The 16,737-nt window shown below is 37.8% G+C and overlaps 3 protein-coding genes and 3 non-coding genes across 8 annotated transcripts; 3 read left to right on the top strand and 3 right to left on the bottom strand.

Annotated features, from left to right (window-relative positions):
• Positions 1-2,985: 2,985 nt before the first annotated feature.
• On the bottom strand, positions 2,986-6,013 carry ccdc115 (coiled-coil domain containing 115). 2 transcript variants are annotated; one of them, XM_034589437.1, is made up of 6 exons: positions 5,781-6,013; positions 5,016-5,119; positions 4,807-4,913; positions 4,520-4,711; positions 3,463-3,609; positions 3,189-3,429 (listed from the first exon to the last, which is right to left on the bottom strand). In XM_034589437.1, the coding sequence occupies exons 1-5, from the start codon at positions 5,898-5,900 to the stop codon at positions 3,470-3,472; spliced, it is 663 nt and encodes a 220-aa protein (XP_034445328.1). In that variant the 5' UTR covers positions 5,901-6,013; the 3' UTR covers positions 3,189-3,429; positions 3,463-3,469. The 2 variants fall into 2 exon arrangements, with proteins under 2 accessions (XP_034445327.1, XP_034445328.1); XM_034589436.1 differs by having other exon boundaries at positions 2,986-3,609.
• Positions 6,014-6,379: 366 nt separating this feature from the next.
• trnae-uuc lies at positions 6,380-6,451 on the bottom strand. The gene has a single exon. It is a non-coding gene; the product is annotated as a tRNA-Glu (tRNA).
• A 918-nt stretch (positions 6,452-7,369) lies between these two features.
• Positions 7,370-7,441, top strand: trnah-gug. Its single transcript has one exon. It is a non-coding gene; the product is annotated as a tRNA-His (tRNA).
• A 705-nt stretch (positions 7,442-8,146) lies between these two features.
• Positions 8,147-9,979, top strand: ebp (EBP cholestenol delta-isomerase). The gene is made up of 5 exons (XM_034589430.1): positions 8,147-8,292; positions 8,524-8,836; positions 8,936-8,972; positions 9,069-9,199; positions 9,369-9,979. The coding sequence occupies exons 2-5, from the start codon at positions 8,527-8,529 to the stop codon at positions 9,578-9,580; spliced, it is 690 nt and encodes a 229-aa protein (XP_034445321.1). The 5' UTR covers positions 8,147-8,292; positions 8,524-8,526; the 3' UTR covers positions 9,581-9,979.
• A 1,322-nt stretch (positions 9,980-11,301) lies between these two features.
• Positions 11,302-11,374, top strand: trnaf-gaa. Its single transcript has one exon. It is a non-coding gene; the product is annotated as a tRNA-Phe (tRNA).
• Positions 11,375-11,781: 407 nt separating this feature from the next.
• Positions 11,782-14,944, bottom strand: fkbpl (FKBP prolyl isomerase like). Of its 2 annotated transcripts, none has more exons than XM_034589417.1 (4): positions 14,823-14,944; positions 13,812-13,976; positions 13,407-13,687; positions 11,782-12,831 (listed from the first exon to the last, which is right to left on the bottom strand). In XM_034589417.1, the coding sequence occupies exons 2-4, from the start codon at positions 13,972-13,974 to the stop codon at positions 12,160-12,162; spliced, it is 1,116 nt and encodes a 371-aa protein (XP_034445308.1). In that variant the 5' UTR covers positions 13,975-13,976; positions 14,823-14,944; the 3' UTR covers positions 11,782-12,159. The 2 variants fall into 2 exon arrangements, with proteins under 2 accessions (XP_034445308.1, XP_034445307.1); XM_034589416.1 differs by lacking the exon at positions 14,823-14,944 and adding an exon at positions 14,693-14,767 and having other exon boundaries at positions 11,788-12,831.
• Between the last annotated feature and the right edge of the window lie 1,793 nt (positions 14,945-16,737).

The following is a 16,737-nucleotide window of genomic DNA, read 5'->3' as shown; positions in this document are numbered from 1 at the left end:
CCACGCCACGGTCACACGGTAGTTTAGATCTCCATCTTGTTGTGATGACACTCATCTCAATTTGAAGTTGATCTGATGAAAGCTCTACGACAAGTTCGTCAAAGTAAAAATCTGGAATATGGCCAAAATGGCCACTAAATCCAAAATGGCGGGCTTCCTGTTGCGTTTTTCATAATGCTCCTTGAGACTTTTTTGTATGACTGGTCACGATACAACCTAGTTCCGATTTTGGTGAAGATCGGTCGAGGGGAAACCTAGGGGCTGCATTCCAGGTGGCGCTGTTGAGCCATTTTGCCACGCCCATTTCAAATTACTCCAGAATACAATTACTTTTTGGGGTTTTGAATTCCCTGCAAACTTTGATAACAATTTGAGCATGTCTAGGCCCTGAAAAAGCCCCAAAAGGGAAATACAAATCCTTCGAAATACAATAGGGCCTCCCACTGTTCGGTGCTCGGGCCCTAACTAGGGCTACATTGTAGCACTAAAGGGCCCGAGCACAGGCATTTTGAAGCCTGTTGGGGTTAGTGGAGAGAGCGATCAATAGGGCCTCCCACCGTTCGGTGCTCGGCCCTAATTAGTTGCTTTTAATTGATAAGTGGTTTTATATCATTATCACAAAAGTAACTAAAAAGTAACTAAAAGTACAAAAGTAACTAAAAAGTAACTTTTTTACTTTTGTACTTTTAGTTACTTTTTTACTTTTAGTTACTTTTGTACTTTTAGTTACTTTTAGTTACTTTTGCACTTTTAGTTACTTTTTAGTTACTTTAGTAACTTTTTAGTTACTTTAGTTACTTTAGTAACTTTTTAGTTACTTTAGTTACTTTTAGTTACTTTAGTTACTTTTAGTTACTTTAAGTTACTTTTGTACTTTTAGTTACTTTAAGTTACTTTTGTACTTTTAGTTACTTTAAGTTACTTTTGTACTTTTAGTTACTTTAAGTTACTTTTGTACTTTTAGTTACTTTTGTACTTTGTTACTTTTAGTTACTTTAGTTACTTTTGTACTTTTGTACTTTATAGTTACTTTTGTCCTTTTGTACTTTTAGTTACTTTATAGTTACTTTTGTCCTTTTGTACTTTTAGTTACTTTTGTCCTTTTGTACTTTTAGTTACTTTTGTCCTTTTGTACTTTTAGTTACTTTTGTCCTTTTAGTTACTTTTGTCCTTTTGTACTTTTAGTTACTTTTGTCCTTTTAGTTACTTTTGTCCTTTTGTACTTTTAGTTACTTTTTAGTTACTTTTGTACTTTTAGTTACTTTTTAGTAACTTTTTAGTTACTTTAGTTACTTTTAGTTACTTTAGTTACTTTTAGTTACTTTAAGTTACTTTTGTACTTTTAGTTACTTTAAGTTACTTTTGTACTTTTAGTTACTTTAAGTTACTTTTGTACTTTTAGTTACTTTAAGTTACTTTTGTACTTTTAGTTACTTTAAGTTACTTTTGTACTTTTAGTTACTTTTGTACTTTGTTACTTTTAGTTACTTTAGTTACTTTTGTACTTTTGTACTTTATAGTTACTTTTGTCCTTTTGTACTTTTAGTTACTTTATAGTTACTTTTGTCCTTTTGTACTTTATAGTTACTTTTGTCCTTTTGTACTTTATAGTTACTTTTGTCCTTTTGTACTTTTAGTTACTTTTGTCCTTTTAGTTACTTTTGTCCTTTTAGTTACTTTTGTCCTTTTAGTTACTTTTGTCCTTTTAGTTACTTTTGTCCTTTTAGTTACTTTTGTCCTTTTAGTTACTTTTGTCCTTTTGTACTTTTAGTTACTTTTTAGTTACTTTTGTACTTTTAGTTACTTTTAGTTACTTTTGTACTTTTAGTTACTTTTGTACTTTTAGTTACTTTTGTACTTTTAGTTACTTTTGTACTTTTAGTTACTTTTGTACTTTTAGTTACTTTTTAGTTACTTTTGTACTTTTAGTTACTTTTTAGTTACTTTTGTACTTTTAGTTACTTTTTAGTTACTTTTGTACTTTTAGTTACTTTTTAGTTACTTTTGTACTTTTAGTTACTTTTTAGTTACTTTTGTACTTTTAGTTACTTTTTTTGTTACTTAGTTACTTTTTAGTTACTTTTTTGTTACTTTTGTACTTTTAGTTACTTTTGTTACTTTTGTACTTTTAGTTACTTTTTTGTTACTTTTGTACTTTTAGTTACTTTTTTGTTACTTTTAGTTACTTTTGTACTTTTAGTTACTTTTTAGTTACTTTTAGTTACTTAGTTACTTTTTAGTTACTTTTGTACTTTTAGTTACTTTTTAGTAAGCAGGTGGCGCTGTGATTTTAAGTCATGATTTCTGTGTAGATGTCATCAGGCCGGGACACTTGTCTTACATGTCTAGTTTGGACTCGATTGGACCATGTATGTCCGAGATACAGAACCTTGTGTTTTGATGGCGTGTAATCAAACTTTGACGCCACGCCACGGTCACACGGTAGTTTAGATCTCCATCTTGTTGTGATGACACTCATCTCAATTTGAAGTCGATCAGATGAAAGCCCTGGGACAAGTACGTCAAAGTAAAAATGTGGAATATGGCCAAAATGGCCACTAAAGTCAAAATGGCGGGCTTCCTGTTGCTTTTTTCCAATTGCACCTCTGACCTTTTTTGTTTGTCGGGTCATGATACACTTGGGCTACGATTTTTGTGAAGATCGGTGAAAGCTAACTGAGGGGCTTTTCCTTAGATGGCGCTGTTGAGCCATTTTTCCACGCCCATTTCAAATTACTCCAGAATACAATTACTTTTTTGGGTTTTGAATTCCCTGCAAACTTTGGTAACAATTTGAGCGTCTAGGCCCTGAAAAAGCCCCAAAAGGGAAATACAAATCCTTCGAAATACAATAGGGCCTCCCACCGGAGGTGCTCGGGCCCTAATAATAAAAACTTATAATAAACTTTTGGAAAAAGTAATGACAGAAAGTGCTTTGCACAATCTCCACAAAAAAAAAATAAATACAAAATCAGCGACACCTAACACATGAGATCAAAAAGTAACATTTAATATATACAATAAGTAAACAACAGGCTAATCAATATCTATGATCCTTTGACTGGAGAGAATCTGTTCCAAAGTCTTTTTGTTTAGAATCGCAACTTTATATTTAATATTATAATTTATTATATTATCTATTATAAGTTAGACTGATCATCAGTAAATATAGTATCACAACAATTATATATTTTATCTTATTAATCTATTAGTCCACAACACAGATTTAATTGATCCTGAGAAATAACATCCATTCAAAACAAGCTACACATTAATGAATTCAAACAGCACTAAACAGTATATAACAGCAATCAATCATCTAGTGGGAGCAGCTACATTTGTGATCTTCACTTAGAAATATGCCAGTTAAAGTCCACTGGGCCTTAAAGGTTACCCTACTGACTCCAGTCACTCTGTCTCCTTGGCCACAGGCTCCTGTCAGATCATCGCCTGCTTTTCCTTGACAGTGTTACTTCACCATCTTTACCACTTGAGCGGCTGAGGTCTTCTTCTGCAGAATGCGTTTGTCTTTCATGCAGCTCTTCAGTTCCTCTCTGCTGTTTAAAACGGCAGCCTGCAGGGTTGCAATCTCAGCAGAGAGCTCGATAACTACAGAGAAAGAGAGAAGAGAATATTCATCTTGCACACATCCATGAAAATATGACTGTCACCAATGAAATTACATTGTTCTTATATACCTAATTAGGGATAATATGATCTAGAGATGATACAATGATATATTATATAAGTAACGTTTAGTCTTTAAATGACCTAATCTTTGGTGACTGTTGACTGCAGCAGGACAATAAAATCTAAAATCTCACTCTTAACCGTTTACATCTGTATCCAAGTTAATGCATCAACATATACATATGTGTAGTTATCTGCATATAAATATCTGTATCCCTCAATTGTTGCGAGTACCCAGTTTGGCCCTGAGAGCTCATCACATAGCAACTAAAGAAAACACATGCAAATAAACAAATAACGATAAAAAAACCAAAATCTTATCTTCACCAATCAGATAACAATCTATGCAGCAGAAGATGTTTTCTCCATTTGCATGTGTTTTGTCTGTTGCATAGATTTTCTTCAGTCATAGTGTGTGGAGCTCTCAGGACCTCCTAAGTATTATTTCATTTGTATTTGAATTTCAGGTGTAGTTAATACAAACACTACATGTACAGCAAATATCTGCAATAATATCTGAACACTGCAGTCAGAGTGTTAAAACAGAAATCAAGCATTAGCTCTTTTTCCAGCTGTTGATGTTGATGCGGATATTTTCTTCATTTGCCTGTGCTTGGTCTATTTGCCTGTGTTAAGCTGCAGTGTGTCGAGCTCTCAGAGCCTCTGTGAGGATGTCGTGAAAGGAACAAAACCAATCTATATCCTCTGCCATATCCACATACATCAAACTTAAGCTACATCCAGAGGTAATCCCATATTATTACCTTTAATATGGTTTCACCTTACACTGGAACATCAGTAAAATACACACTTTTTTAAAATCACATACCTTGCTTGAATGATGACTGTGCTTGTTTAAGAGATTGTGGCACCAGGATACCAAACCATCTCAGTGGGTCTTGCTGAGGATTCTGTTCACTTTTCTTTACTGGAGTTACTTCAGGAGCTGTCTCGCTACTTGCTTCATCATTTCCCTTTTTTTCAACGACAACGTTTTTAGGTTTGTTTCTTCTCCTGACACCTGAGAAATGAAATCATATAAGGACTTATATGAAATAATCATAATAATTAAGGATGTAAACAGGGTATATTTTTGACATTGTGCAGACAGCTCACCTTCCTCTTGAGGTCCAATTTCCTCTATAGACTTCACATTTGTTCCAGACTCTGTACTTTGTGTAACTCTTTCTGTGCAGAACTCCACCTCACCATTGTCCAGTGTTCTGAAACACAGGAATTCCAGTCCAAAAAAGCTTTCCAAAACTGAGAGTGCACACCAAATACCTTGGAACATTAATTTCCATGATAAGCATCTAATAGTTTACCTCGTGTGAACACAGACCAGCGGCTCGATCTCACTCGCATACTGAAGTGCAGAGACTTGCTTGTTTCCCATGGAATATCGTGCCTTGGACGTGGAAAACCATCCCTATGGAGAACATGGAGTGGAAACTTTACATTTCATTGACTTGGGAGAGGACACAAGGTAAACTGCAAGTTTTCAAATCAAAAGATAAATGAGATAGATAACGCTGAACCATCAGTAAAATAGCAAATAAGGAAAAAAGTATCCTGCTGCTAAGGTTAGAGTTTTAAAAAAACATTCAGACATACTTAAGACTACAAAATTACTCTCATTAATTCTGTAAGGCAGCCTTAGGTACCTTGGTGCTACACAAATCAAATGCATTATTATTATTATCATCCATCAGAGAACTCTGATCAGTCCCAGATTCACTGCATCATGGCACAAATCATACAGCCACATTCACACAAGGCTGTTTTGAAACTAATATATTTTGAGTAAAACTATTATTCTCGTAATTTTACAAACCTCTATATTATTTTCTTTATTAATCTATTGATCGGTTTGTCTAGGAAACATTAGAACATTTTGGAAAATAATCCTAAAGTCCAAACTTAATGAGTCTGACAACCAATGACACTACCACAAATGAAGACGAGGTAAAACAGCTAATCCTCAGAGTCGATCAAACAAATTGATAAATCCTCTGTAATTCATGATCAACACAGGTTGCTGTGCAGATGGTCTGATGGTGGCCCGCATGCTACGAGGTTTTCTCTGCTACCTGCTCGATGAGAGAGTTGAGAGCGGCTTGCTTCTCCTCCAGTGACTCCAGCTGCTCCATGAAGCGGAGCAGCTTTCCGTCCAGGGACAGAGAACGCTCCTCCAGCTCTGACAACCCCATGTCGGCTTTTAGTCAAGGATCGAGTCCTTTTTAAATCAACCTTTACCGCCGCCGTTGTCGCTAAATATCCACCGATCAACGCTTCGTCTAACACTGTACTACTTCCGCGTCATGTGACACACCTCGTCACATGATTTAGATCACGTGCACGTTAAGTTCCCCCACGACAGCAAAATAAAACAACGAAATGTAATGTTTTATAATAATTTAATAATAACTTTTATTAGTACAGCACTTATCTAAACAAGGTTACAAAGGGCTTCACAGAATCCATGGCAAAAATGAATGAAGTAAAGTAAAGGTTGTTTAATTTTAAGATCCAAATCCTAACATAATAAAATAAAATAAAATGTTTTTAATTTTAAAAATCAAAATTAAAATGTATATGATGTATGACGATAGTGCAAAACGAAGATGGCGGACAGACCGGTCTTTATAAAGACAAAATGTAACATGTTTTCAAATGAATCAAAAGTTAGTTCCCATACCGGGAGTCGAACCCGGGCCGCCTGGGTGAAAACCAGGAATCCTAACCGCTAGACCATATGGGACCGATGCACACAATATGAAGACCTATCCAATATATATTTGGTTACTTCGTGAAATATACACCCATTCATACTGGTGTTAATATTTGGAAACGTTGCACAGAAATTACTTTACAGGATGTAAAGTAACTTTATTCCTGCTGTTCGGTGTTTATATATATAAATGTGGAAATAAATGTGGAAATAAATTTAAGACATTGATTCATTTATTTCTGTATTTATTTCTGTATTTATTTCTGTATTTCTGTGTCCATATGTAAATGAGGTAGAAGGTCCCAACCTCAGTCTCGAGCAGGATTGGTCCACTGAGCGATCCAGACAGATGCAATCTATTCCTAGCGAATCTTCAAAATGTGTGTGTGTGCGCTTCCAGACAGCGCGCACACACACAGGCCCCGGGACTGTGTGACCCTTCTCATTAGCATACGGACAAAGAAATACATAAATAAATTAATGTGGAAATAAATTAATGTGGAAATAAATTAATGTGGAAATATATTTAAGACGTTTATTTCTGTATTTATTTCTGTATTTCCTTATTTATTTCCTTATTTATTGATGTATTTATTTATACATTTGTTTATTTATTTATAATTAAGTCAGGTTTCGTCCTCGATAGTTTCGTCCTCCATACTAAAAAGCAGCATGTGTAATATAATAGTTGCATTTACAGTAAAAAGAAGTGATTGGTGCGTGTTTGCGTTGAAAATGAGTTCACGTGGATTTCACCATTTCATTAAAATAGGAATTGTTTTTAGTTCACTATCTAAGAACCGTCACCTTGTTGCTGAAGACATCTACAGCTGCAGAGGGAAATGACGACAGGCTAAACGTCTGTCACTCTACGCTAAAACACGAGAGTTGCCCTGACTACTACTTATAGGCCTGTTTTGACAGTGAGCGTATCCCTCCCCGTAGCTCGCCGTGATCGTATAGTGGTTAGTACTCTGCGTTGTGGCCGCAGCAACCCCGGTTCGAATCCGGGTCACGGCAGGGTTAAATCCCTGACACGGCTGGGGAGATTTTTTATACTTACAGTCACTTCAGCAACAAAGATCGCGAGCGTTTTAGCGTTTTAACAGTTTTGGGTTAAATACATTTTACAATATATTCATTGTAGTATGATACTAAAAGATATGATACTGGAAGTACTGTTTATATCAGACAATACACCGATCTATCTTTCTATCTATCTATGAAACACTGGAAATAACTTATTATATCAATCAATATATTATCTATTTATCTGTCTGTCTATATTTAAAAGAATACTATTTGACTGTTAGGTGTAATGCGGTACAGTATGTGAGTACATTTGTTTTCTACCATTGGAAATATCTCATTGTAAAATATTTATATTATAATGATTCAATATGATTGTAATGTCATTGTATTATAATATAATAATAATATATATATTGTCATTGTATTATAATATAATAATAATATATATATATATATCCATAGAGTTTTACTTCACCCCTCACACACTGTTGAAATCATTTATGACATGGTTTCACAACAAAAGGGGACGGTCTTTTGGAATAAGAGGCACGATCTCATTGGTAGTTGCCAACTCTCACGTCAATGTTCCGAGATGAGGAGCCAATCAACTCGCCGGCAGATCGCATGTGCTGCTAGCTCTATGCATACGGTCCTCTGATTGGTGTTTAGAATAACAAATCACCGCCCCCTACTCGAGTGAGTTCCGTGTTTCTAACGTTCATCCTGGAGCGGCATGTAGTTAAAACAGCTGTGGACTGCTGCATCTCTAAGATATTGTTTTTATAAAACACGGAGGTCAGACTCTGTGCAGCGGGACACTTCCGTTGATTGAATTACTGGTAAGGACAAACATTGATTATCGATTGATTGACATTTATGATCAGCTCCTCAAAATAAAACCTCTAATAATCTGGTTTATGCATTTGTGGCCAATGTAATAATCTCAGTTCTAGTGCAATGCAGATAGTTCTCATTCATGAGTTAAACCAACATATGTTTGTTATTTTTAATATCACATTGTTGGAATCAGTCACCTGTTGTGGTTGTTTATGAAGAATGTCTTTAAACAGATCATGGCCGCCTCTTCCGCATCTGGAGTCCCTCATCCCTACTGGCCGCGGGACCTCTTGATTCCCACTTACGTTGACAATGACCGTTCAATGTCAGAGATCCTGGTGTTTCTGTTTTCTGTGTCCGGGCTGTTCCTGCTTGTGACCTGGCTGATCACCGGCCGGAGAGGGGCCGCGGGCAGGCTGGGGACATGGAGGCGTCTGGCTCTTTGCTGGTTTGCCGTCTGTGGCTTCATCCACTGTGCCATCGAGGGCTGGTTCTCACTGTACTACGACATTATTCCAGGAGATCAGAGCTTACTGTCACAGCTGTGTGAGTACAGACACAATACATGTTTTAGAATAAAGTGCATGCAGCATTTTGGAGGTTTTACTAAGTTAATACTGTATGTTTGACCGTTTTCTCTCACAGGGAAGGAGTACTCCAAAGGAGACAGTCGATATGTGATGTGAGTGACTTTGCACAGAACTTTGTTAAACTTGTGCATAAAAAGAAGGAGCAATGCTGTAACTCATCTCACCCTGTGTATTTCTTTTTTATGTAGAGCTGATAACTTTACAGTCTGCATGGAGACAGTGACGGCTTTGTTATGGGGACCTTCCAGCTTTTGGGCTGTGTTTGCATTCTTAACTAACAAGCCCTACAGATATGTCCTGCAGCTCATCATCTCATTAGGTAAGAAGGTGCAAAAACTAAACAATTTTAAATACATCCTTTAGAATATCGGAGAGAGATTTACTTTATTTTACCTATCTTGCAAATAAGTGGATCCACAACATATAAGTTCTCAGAGGTGTTGTAATATCTATCTTATGTTGGGAGCTGACACACAATCTGATTCCAGGTCAGCTGTATGGAGTGGTGCTCTACTTTTTCACCGAGCACCGAGATGGCTACACTCACAGCGAGCTGGGACATCCCATCTACTTCTGGTTCTACTTTGTGTTCATGAATGTCCTGTGGTTCTTCATCCCGCTGGTGCTCATCGTGGATGCATGGAGACAGATGTCAACAGCCCAGACACACACAGACAACACAAAGTCGAAGAGGAAGTGAGGTCAACACACAGAGCTGATCGTGGGACACTGACTGGAGGAGATACATGAGGGAAGGACATTTGGAGACAGCATAAACTTTATATTGATGAAAAAAAAGATGAGGCAAAAGAAACTTCTGGAGCTGGACCTGCCTCGTCGGCGTTGTTGTGACTGATGCATTGTATTTTAACTCCAACTACCAACCGAATGCAAAGAATTGTATTTTAAAGTGCAACGTGTTCCCTGTAACAAATGGAACTTTTCTTCTGGCTTTGTGGAGCCTCAGATAAAGGCTCCACAAATAATAATAATAATTCATCCTTTTTCTCATTACCATCTTTTTTTTTCTTTCAATTTTATAAAACCTGATGACTGGACTTAAACTGCCTCATGCCATATAAAGTACCTGTTCACACAGAAACAGTATTCAAGTATTTGGTTGGAGTATTTTTTTTCCCGTTGCTGACGATACAAAAACGAATGAGTTAGTTTAAGTCACATATTTGCTACCAAGAGCTGAGGATGTCCACAACATTTGAACTTGTTAAATGGGTGTAACCAACCTTCCTGTTCCACCCAACAGCTGCAACATTTGAGGAAGTTGATTCACCAGGATGAAGATAAAAATTTACTTTGAATGGAACATAGATCATTTTTAACACTAATGTGATATCACAACAGGTGCTTTAAAAATGTGTCTTGATAAGTCCTTAATTCACTGACCTCTTGACCTCCATACACTTTTCTCGATCACCACCACCTCATCCATGTTAGTTGATGGGACATTGAGCAAAAAGTACACGTCAAATAGATTTTGGGGTGTGGTTGGGTGATGAACTGACCGGGGAGAGAACTTAGGACGGCAGGGTAGGTGGCTGAAAGCTGGTGTCTTAACCTGCCTCCTCTGTTAAAGGTTCAGTGTGTAAGATTTAGGTGAAAGGGGTCTATTGTCAGTAATTGAATATAAAATAACCAGAGTAATGTTTTAACTAGTGTGCAATCATCTAAACTGTATGAATTGGTGTTTTATTTACCCTAGAATAGGCCCTTTAAATTGAAATACCTTATATTTACATCTGCAGCGGGTCCTCTGTACGGAGGCCACCATGTTCTTTACAGTAGCCCAAACTGGACAACTGAAGGTTTCCACAGGTTCTCTTTCGTGTTTGGAAGGGGAGGGTGAGGTGAATTCGGCTGCAACATGAAACTTCACCACTAGATTTCACTAAATAGGGGTACTTGTATTATGTTACCGCCTCCTTGTGGCGGCAGCAGGTTATTGATCACAGCTACCTGTAGACAAATGTGAGCTCCACTCAGCTCCCACTGTTCTGGGATCAGGTATTTTTTCTTTATCGATTGATCATCTCTGTGTATTGTGTGCATCATCCCTGAGAGGTGGGAGGGTGAAGTTGAGGCTGGTGACTGAAGCAGAGAGTTAGTTAAGTTTGCACTGCAGCTTTTAAATGCAGGTTTTTACTGTAAACCAACAAATACCCTAACCCTGTTCTACCATCATATGCAATAACAGGATGTTAAGTTTCAGTGTAAATTAACTCATTTCCTCATGGCTGCTGCCTTCTAACCCACAGCCTGGAAGAACTCTATCATAGCTCTACTGCCACACACTGTCCTCTGTTGTGTCCTAACTTACCGCTATCTACTCATTTTTATCACGTGTAAGAAATATATAAATTAACGTATAGATTTGTCAAATATGGAGGTGAGGACCTCCAACTCGCCGAAATAGCTCAGTTGGGAGAGCGTTAGACTGAAGATCTAAAGGTCCCTGGTTCGATCCCGGGTTTCGGCATTTTGACGGTGGTCGAGCAGGGGACCCGCAGATCGAGTGCGACACCATGCGGCCAAGCAGAGAAACCACAACCTTTACATTTTTCAGGACTTACTGCACACACACACACTATACAACCAGCAGTCGAGGATCACAGTACTACAATACTAATAAATATGATCCTTGTTACATCATCAATTTAATTCATGCAGTGAAAAGAAGTAAGCATAATCAGGAAGATGTACTTAAAGCATTAATAGTAAAAGCACTCACTTCTGGTCCCTGGGGTTTAAGCAGAAGCACAATTTTATTCCATTTATGTGAGGTTGCAGCTAAATGTTTGAAAATAGTGAGAAATGTCCAGACAATTATCCAACGATGCCTTCACTCTTCATTTTTAACTAAATTATTAAAATAATTACAAGGAAAAACATATCGACCATTGTTTTGCCTGTAAAATGTGAAAATGTTAAGTAACTAGTAACTACAGCTGCCAAAAGTAGCCGAGTAGAAGTTTAGAGTAACATGAAAAGATGAGTAGAGTACTGTATTGTACTTGAGTAAATTTAAAAACTGCATCAAAATACATTTTTTTCCCGACACATGGTTTTTACTTTGAAGTGACATTCAAGAAATTCATGTGAAAGCAGCAAAGAGTTTGGAGGGAAGTGAGCATCTACAGAGTGACGGGTTTACTTTTAAACTCCAAAGTGGCTATAGATGAACGTCCAGGTTATGGTGAGTCGTGATGAAAACTATACTGTTGTGCTGATAACATCTGATGATAAATTGATCATCTTTGATCCTCAGCTGAACATTTTGCTGAGTCTCACTCCCAACTGTGCATTTGTCTCCTTCTCTTTACTTGCTATGTCCTTAAGTGCCTTTAAAGCAGCAGGAGATTCTGGCTGTAGCTCCAGCAGCTTCCTGAATGCCCGCTTGGCCTCCTCGACCTCATTCACCATCTGGCAGGCCTGGCCCAGCCGGTACCAGGCTTTAGCACCACCTGGTTCCAGCTCAGTGGCTTTAGACGCGCTGGCCCTCGCCCGCTCTGGCTGGCTCAGTTTGAGCTGGCACAAAGACAGGTTTGAGTGGAGCTCTGCTTTGACCGTTTTGAACTCATGAACTGAAGCAAGGTGCTGTGGTTCATCACCATTGCTTGAGTCTCCCAGTGCCAAAGCTTCTCGCTGTTGTCCGTTTTTCTCCTGCTCTCTGACGGGGTCATAGAGAGCGATGAGGAGCTTGAGGGCTCGGCTGTAGCTGTCAGCAGCTCCCCACACATCCCCACTCCTGAATCTGACACCACCCCTCTCCTTGTGGGACTTCACCCACTCCCATTTTTCACCAGGTGGCATCTCCCAGGATTCCATGCCTGGCGTGAAAGCTTGGAGTTCAACTGTGGCACATACAGGAAGGTGTCCCTCTGCAGGTTGTGGTATAGAGACATCTGGTCCATTTCCAACTGGAGAGAGCAGTATCTGAGTAGTAAAACACAATTATAAGACCACCTGTATACTTTACATTTGAATATAAATGATACATTCTTAGAAAAAAAGAAACGAGAAGACAACAATGCAATGTACAATGCCACGCTTTAAGCATTTAGCCTTTCAGCTTGATATAGAAAGACCTTGAGATTTCTATGATTGCAGCTTGTAGGAAAAACAACAATAAGCTTTGTGTCAAGCAGCAGGGGCAAACTGGTAACAACTCAGGATTGGGGAAATGCAGATTTTTTCATTTGGATAATATTTCTCTCTGACATGCTCCAAACTTCTGCTTGTTTTCAAACATTTGATTCAAAACACCACTTCTGTTCTTCTCTGTCAGATAATTAAATCATAAAAAGCTGCTTTTCTCCTGCTACTGAGACTGACCTGTCTTGAATGCCAGTGGACATCCTTGATATAACCATGGGAACTGGTTAGCATAACTTGGCACAGACCTACTAGGTGCATCTATCTTTATAGATTAAACTCAAGTGACATTCAGAATATATTTTGTTATTTATTTGATCACACTTTTTAATTACCTCCACTCTCTTCACTCTTACCTCACATTTCTCTCCAGCTCTCATCCCCTCCAGACATGCTTCTGTAATATCACACTGGCCCTCCCCCAGCCTCAGTGTAGTCCAGTCCCCCAGTGGAAGCTGCAGCGCAGAGTCCTGACTCCTTGGGAAGGAGGTTCCCACCACTTCGGTGACTTCAGAGACTGACAGCTTCTCGTTTACCTCGTCAGAGTCTGGAGTTTCAGTTTCATCCACGTTTGCTTTGAGCCGCACTCGAACTCGACACAGCGAACCCAGCCTTGGACAGTGACTGGATGAACATGCTAGAAGAGACAGAGACAACTGAGCTAAATTACTTGATAATTAAAACATTACTTTTCTAAAAATATGGACTGAAAATTGATCATATATTCTTAGGAATGGAGTAATGTTAGAAAGGTTACATACATCTACCATCTTCAGAATCTGACACAGTTTGACTCTTCTTGCATGTTGGCTTTTGCTGGACTTCCCAGAGGCCTCCGGGACACACCGACACCCACGAGGTAACATCACCACTGTCATGATCAACATTACCATGCAGGGTTTCCAGAGGGTGAACTGGATCCATCGCTGGGTTCAAAGAAAATCATACATCCACCTCAATGCCCATTTTTCAATGCTCAAAAATGTCACAAAGGTTGTAATGCGAAGTTTGTTGAAACTGTTTAACTTAATTGCAATTCTGAAGGCTGTAGTTTGTGCTGCTGTTTGACTGTACTTCATTATACTGACCGCTATTACGATTACTTTGTCCATCTCACTGAATATCTGACTGTTTATAATAACAACACACGTCAACATGCACTACAAACTACACCCTCCAGAGAGATTACACCGTTGAATAAACACTTCTCCAAGCAGTTTCAATGAAAACATTTAAACATCATAATCTTCTTGAATGAATTTTCAACTAAATGAAAACACTCACTGTGTGTATACGTGTCTAATAAAAGAATACTTCACTTGTAGCTTATTGGGACGCTCACCACAGACAGTTCAATTCAAAATGAGGGTTTAGTTAACTCTGTCTGGACTAAAAGGTGTTTCACAACTAGAGCTGCAGCCAATAGTCGACTAATGGACTAACAAAAAAAATGTCTGCAGCTATTTTAATAATCCTTTATTTCTACATTGCCACGTTATCACTAGTTGACATGGTCCATGAACGTTTCACTGCAGTAAACAGTGACTTATCTGCATTGAACGACAGCAGCTGTAACAACAACATAGAGGATCATGTTGTGTTGAATTTGACTGAGAGTACCAACTAACAAGCTGCTGCTTAACAACAACACAGAGTAGCATTAGCACCATGAAGCTAACGAGCCAAACCAAAGACCCTGAATGAATTTCACTACTCTACATAACACGAGCGGTAGTTCCGTGTCACGTGTAACTTAAATGAATCTCTCTTACCTCGGTTATAGGTCTAACATGAATAATAGTTTATCCAATCGATAAGAAAACAGATAAACTGTGAAGCTAACAGAGAATAAACAAAACAGAGAGTACTCTTCTTCCTCTTTGTTATCCAGCTCGTGGGGGCAGTAGCGCCACCTACTGTACCGGAGGTTAAACGCACATTATTGTTTACAGGTTACAGTGATTTACAACACATCTTAAATATATTATGCAGCATGTCTGGACAAAACAAAATGTAGACACACGCTTTAAGGCACTGTTTATTAACAAAGCTAACAAAGGTTACAGTAGAGCACTTTTATTGATGGGTTCCCAAAACAAGAGCCTTACTCCTATATTATAAATAATAGTAATATTCTGCTTCTTTGTTAAATTACACTATATTCATCTTCAATAAGAGCTTACCATTAGTTGTACAGCCATTTTACACGTTTTACACCTCACACATGCATACGTCTAGAATGGGGGCTTGGCATGGGTTCTCCGGTAGATATTGGATTTACTTTGAATATTTTCACGAATACATTTCAGGTAGAAGTAAAAACCCTGCATCAACTGACTTTGCTCACGCTAACACTGTAGTAATACACTGAGGGGTGGACACGTGGGTGAAGCCTGCAAATGTTCCCAAGGACTCATGTGTGAAACTCTCACTCACACACATGCTGCACTGTTCATTGGTTCGGCCTTGTCTTCACTTCACATTATATTTAATTTTACTCTGTTATCTTAAGTATGAGCAGAGATGCTAGACAATGAGTGTAGTTATGTACAGAATTAATGAAAGTCCCCTTTGTGCAAGAAAAAGTCAATTTTGACAAATTCTTATGCATAGCCTATCAATTATAATAATACTAAATCATTAAATAATTAAATAATTTGAGCAAATTTATGCACAGGGTTTACCCTCAACAGTCAAAATGAATACAAAATAATGCATGGGTAAATTAAGTTTAATGCAATATATATATAGGATAGACAAAACTTGGTAAAGCTTTCACTCTCTCTCACACACACACACATGAGCAGTCTGCATCTCTGCCTCTGTATTGGCCTTTGACTTGTACAACTCATGATTAAGTCCCGTGTGTTAATCTGTCCTGTCAGTATGAGTTAGGGCTCTATCTTTTCAGCACTGGAAACCATTAGGCCCAACAGAGGAATACCAACCAACGTGTGTGTGTGTGTGTGTGTGTGTGAGACAAAAGAGGAAGAGGAAGAAGGTCATTTTAGATGCAATCTGTCCTTTTATATGGGCCTGTTTTGGACCCTTAATGAGAATGAGACAAAGTAATAAACTTGATACACTAATGACATTGCACGACTGGATAACGAGAACCATACACGTTTGTCAGTTTGAGCCATAGTGCTAAATATTTCTCCATGATAAGAAATGAACGGAGAATTGACAAAGTGATTAAACAAAATGAAAAATATGTAATTTAAAGCATGGATTAAAAAAAAGACGTTTTGAAGTAACCTTCCAGTAGGGGTCGCTCTCTCCTCAGCAATATGAGATCACTTGGATAGGTTCAGTACTGAGTACATTGTGCATATCATGTGTAGTGTAATATACAAGCTATGTGATGTAACACAATTTCTGTCATTTTTAGAAATGTAACTAACCTTTAGCAACTTTGCAGCATGTGCATCATAATTCTTGCAGCAAATAGTTTTTCCAACATACACAGTTCACACATGAACTCAGCAAAAAGTCAAATATAAATACAAAACAAAAAAATATGTTTTTTATTAAGATATTAAGTAATTAAGCTAAATATAAGGCTGATCCTCAAACTGTGTTTACTGCTCTGAAATAAATAAACTTGTGGAAGTAACACTGGTGATTTCTGAAACAACATGTTTGGCCAAAAAAGCAAAGCAATTATTATTTCTTTGTGTAAATCCA

This window comes from Hippoglossus hippoglossus, chromosome 7, assembly GCF_009819705.1.
Source record: "Hippoglossus hippoglossus isolate fHipHip1 chromosome 7, fHipHip1.pri, whole genome shotgun sequence".
In the NCBI taxonomy this organism is placed as follows: domain Eukaryota; kingdom Metazoa; phylum Chordata; class Actinopteri; order Pleuronectiformes; family Pleuronectidae; genus Hippoglossus; species Hippoglossus hippoglossus.
This window is presented reverse-complemented; position numbering and strand designations above follow the sequence as displayed.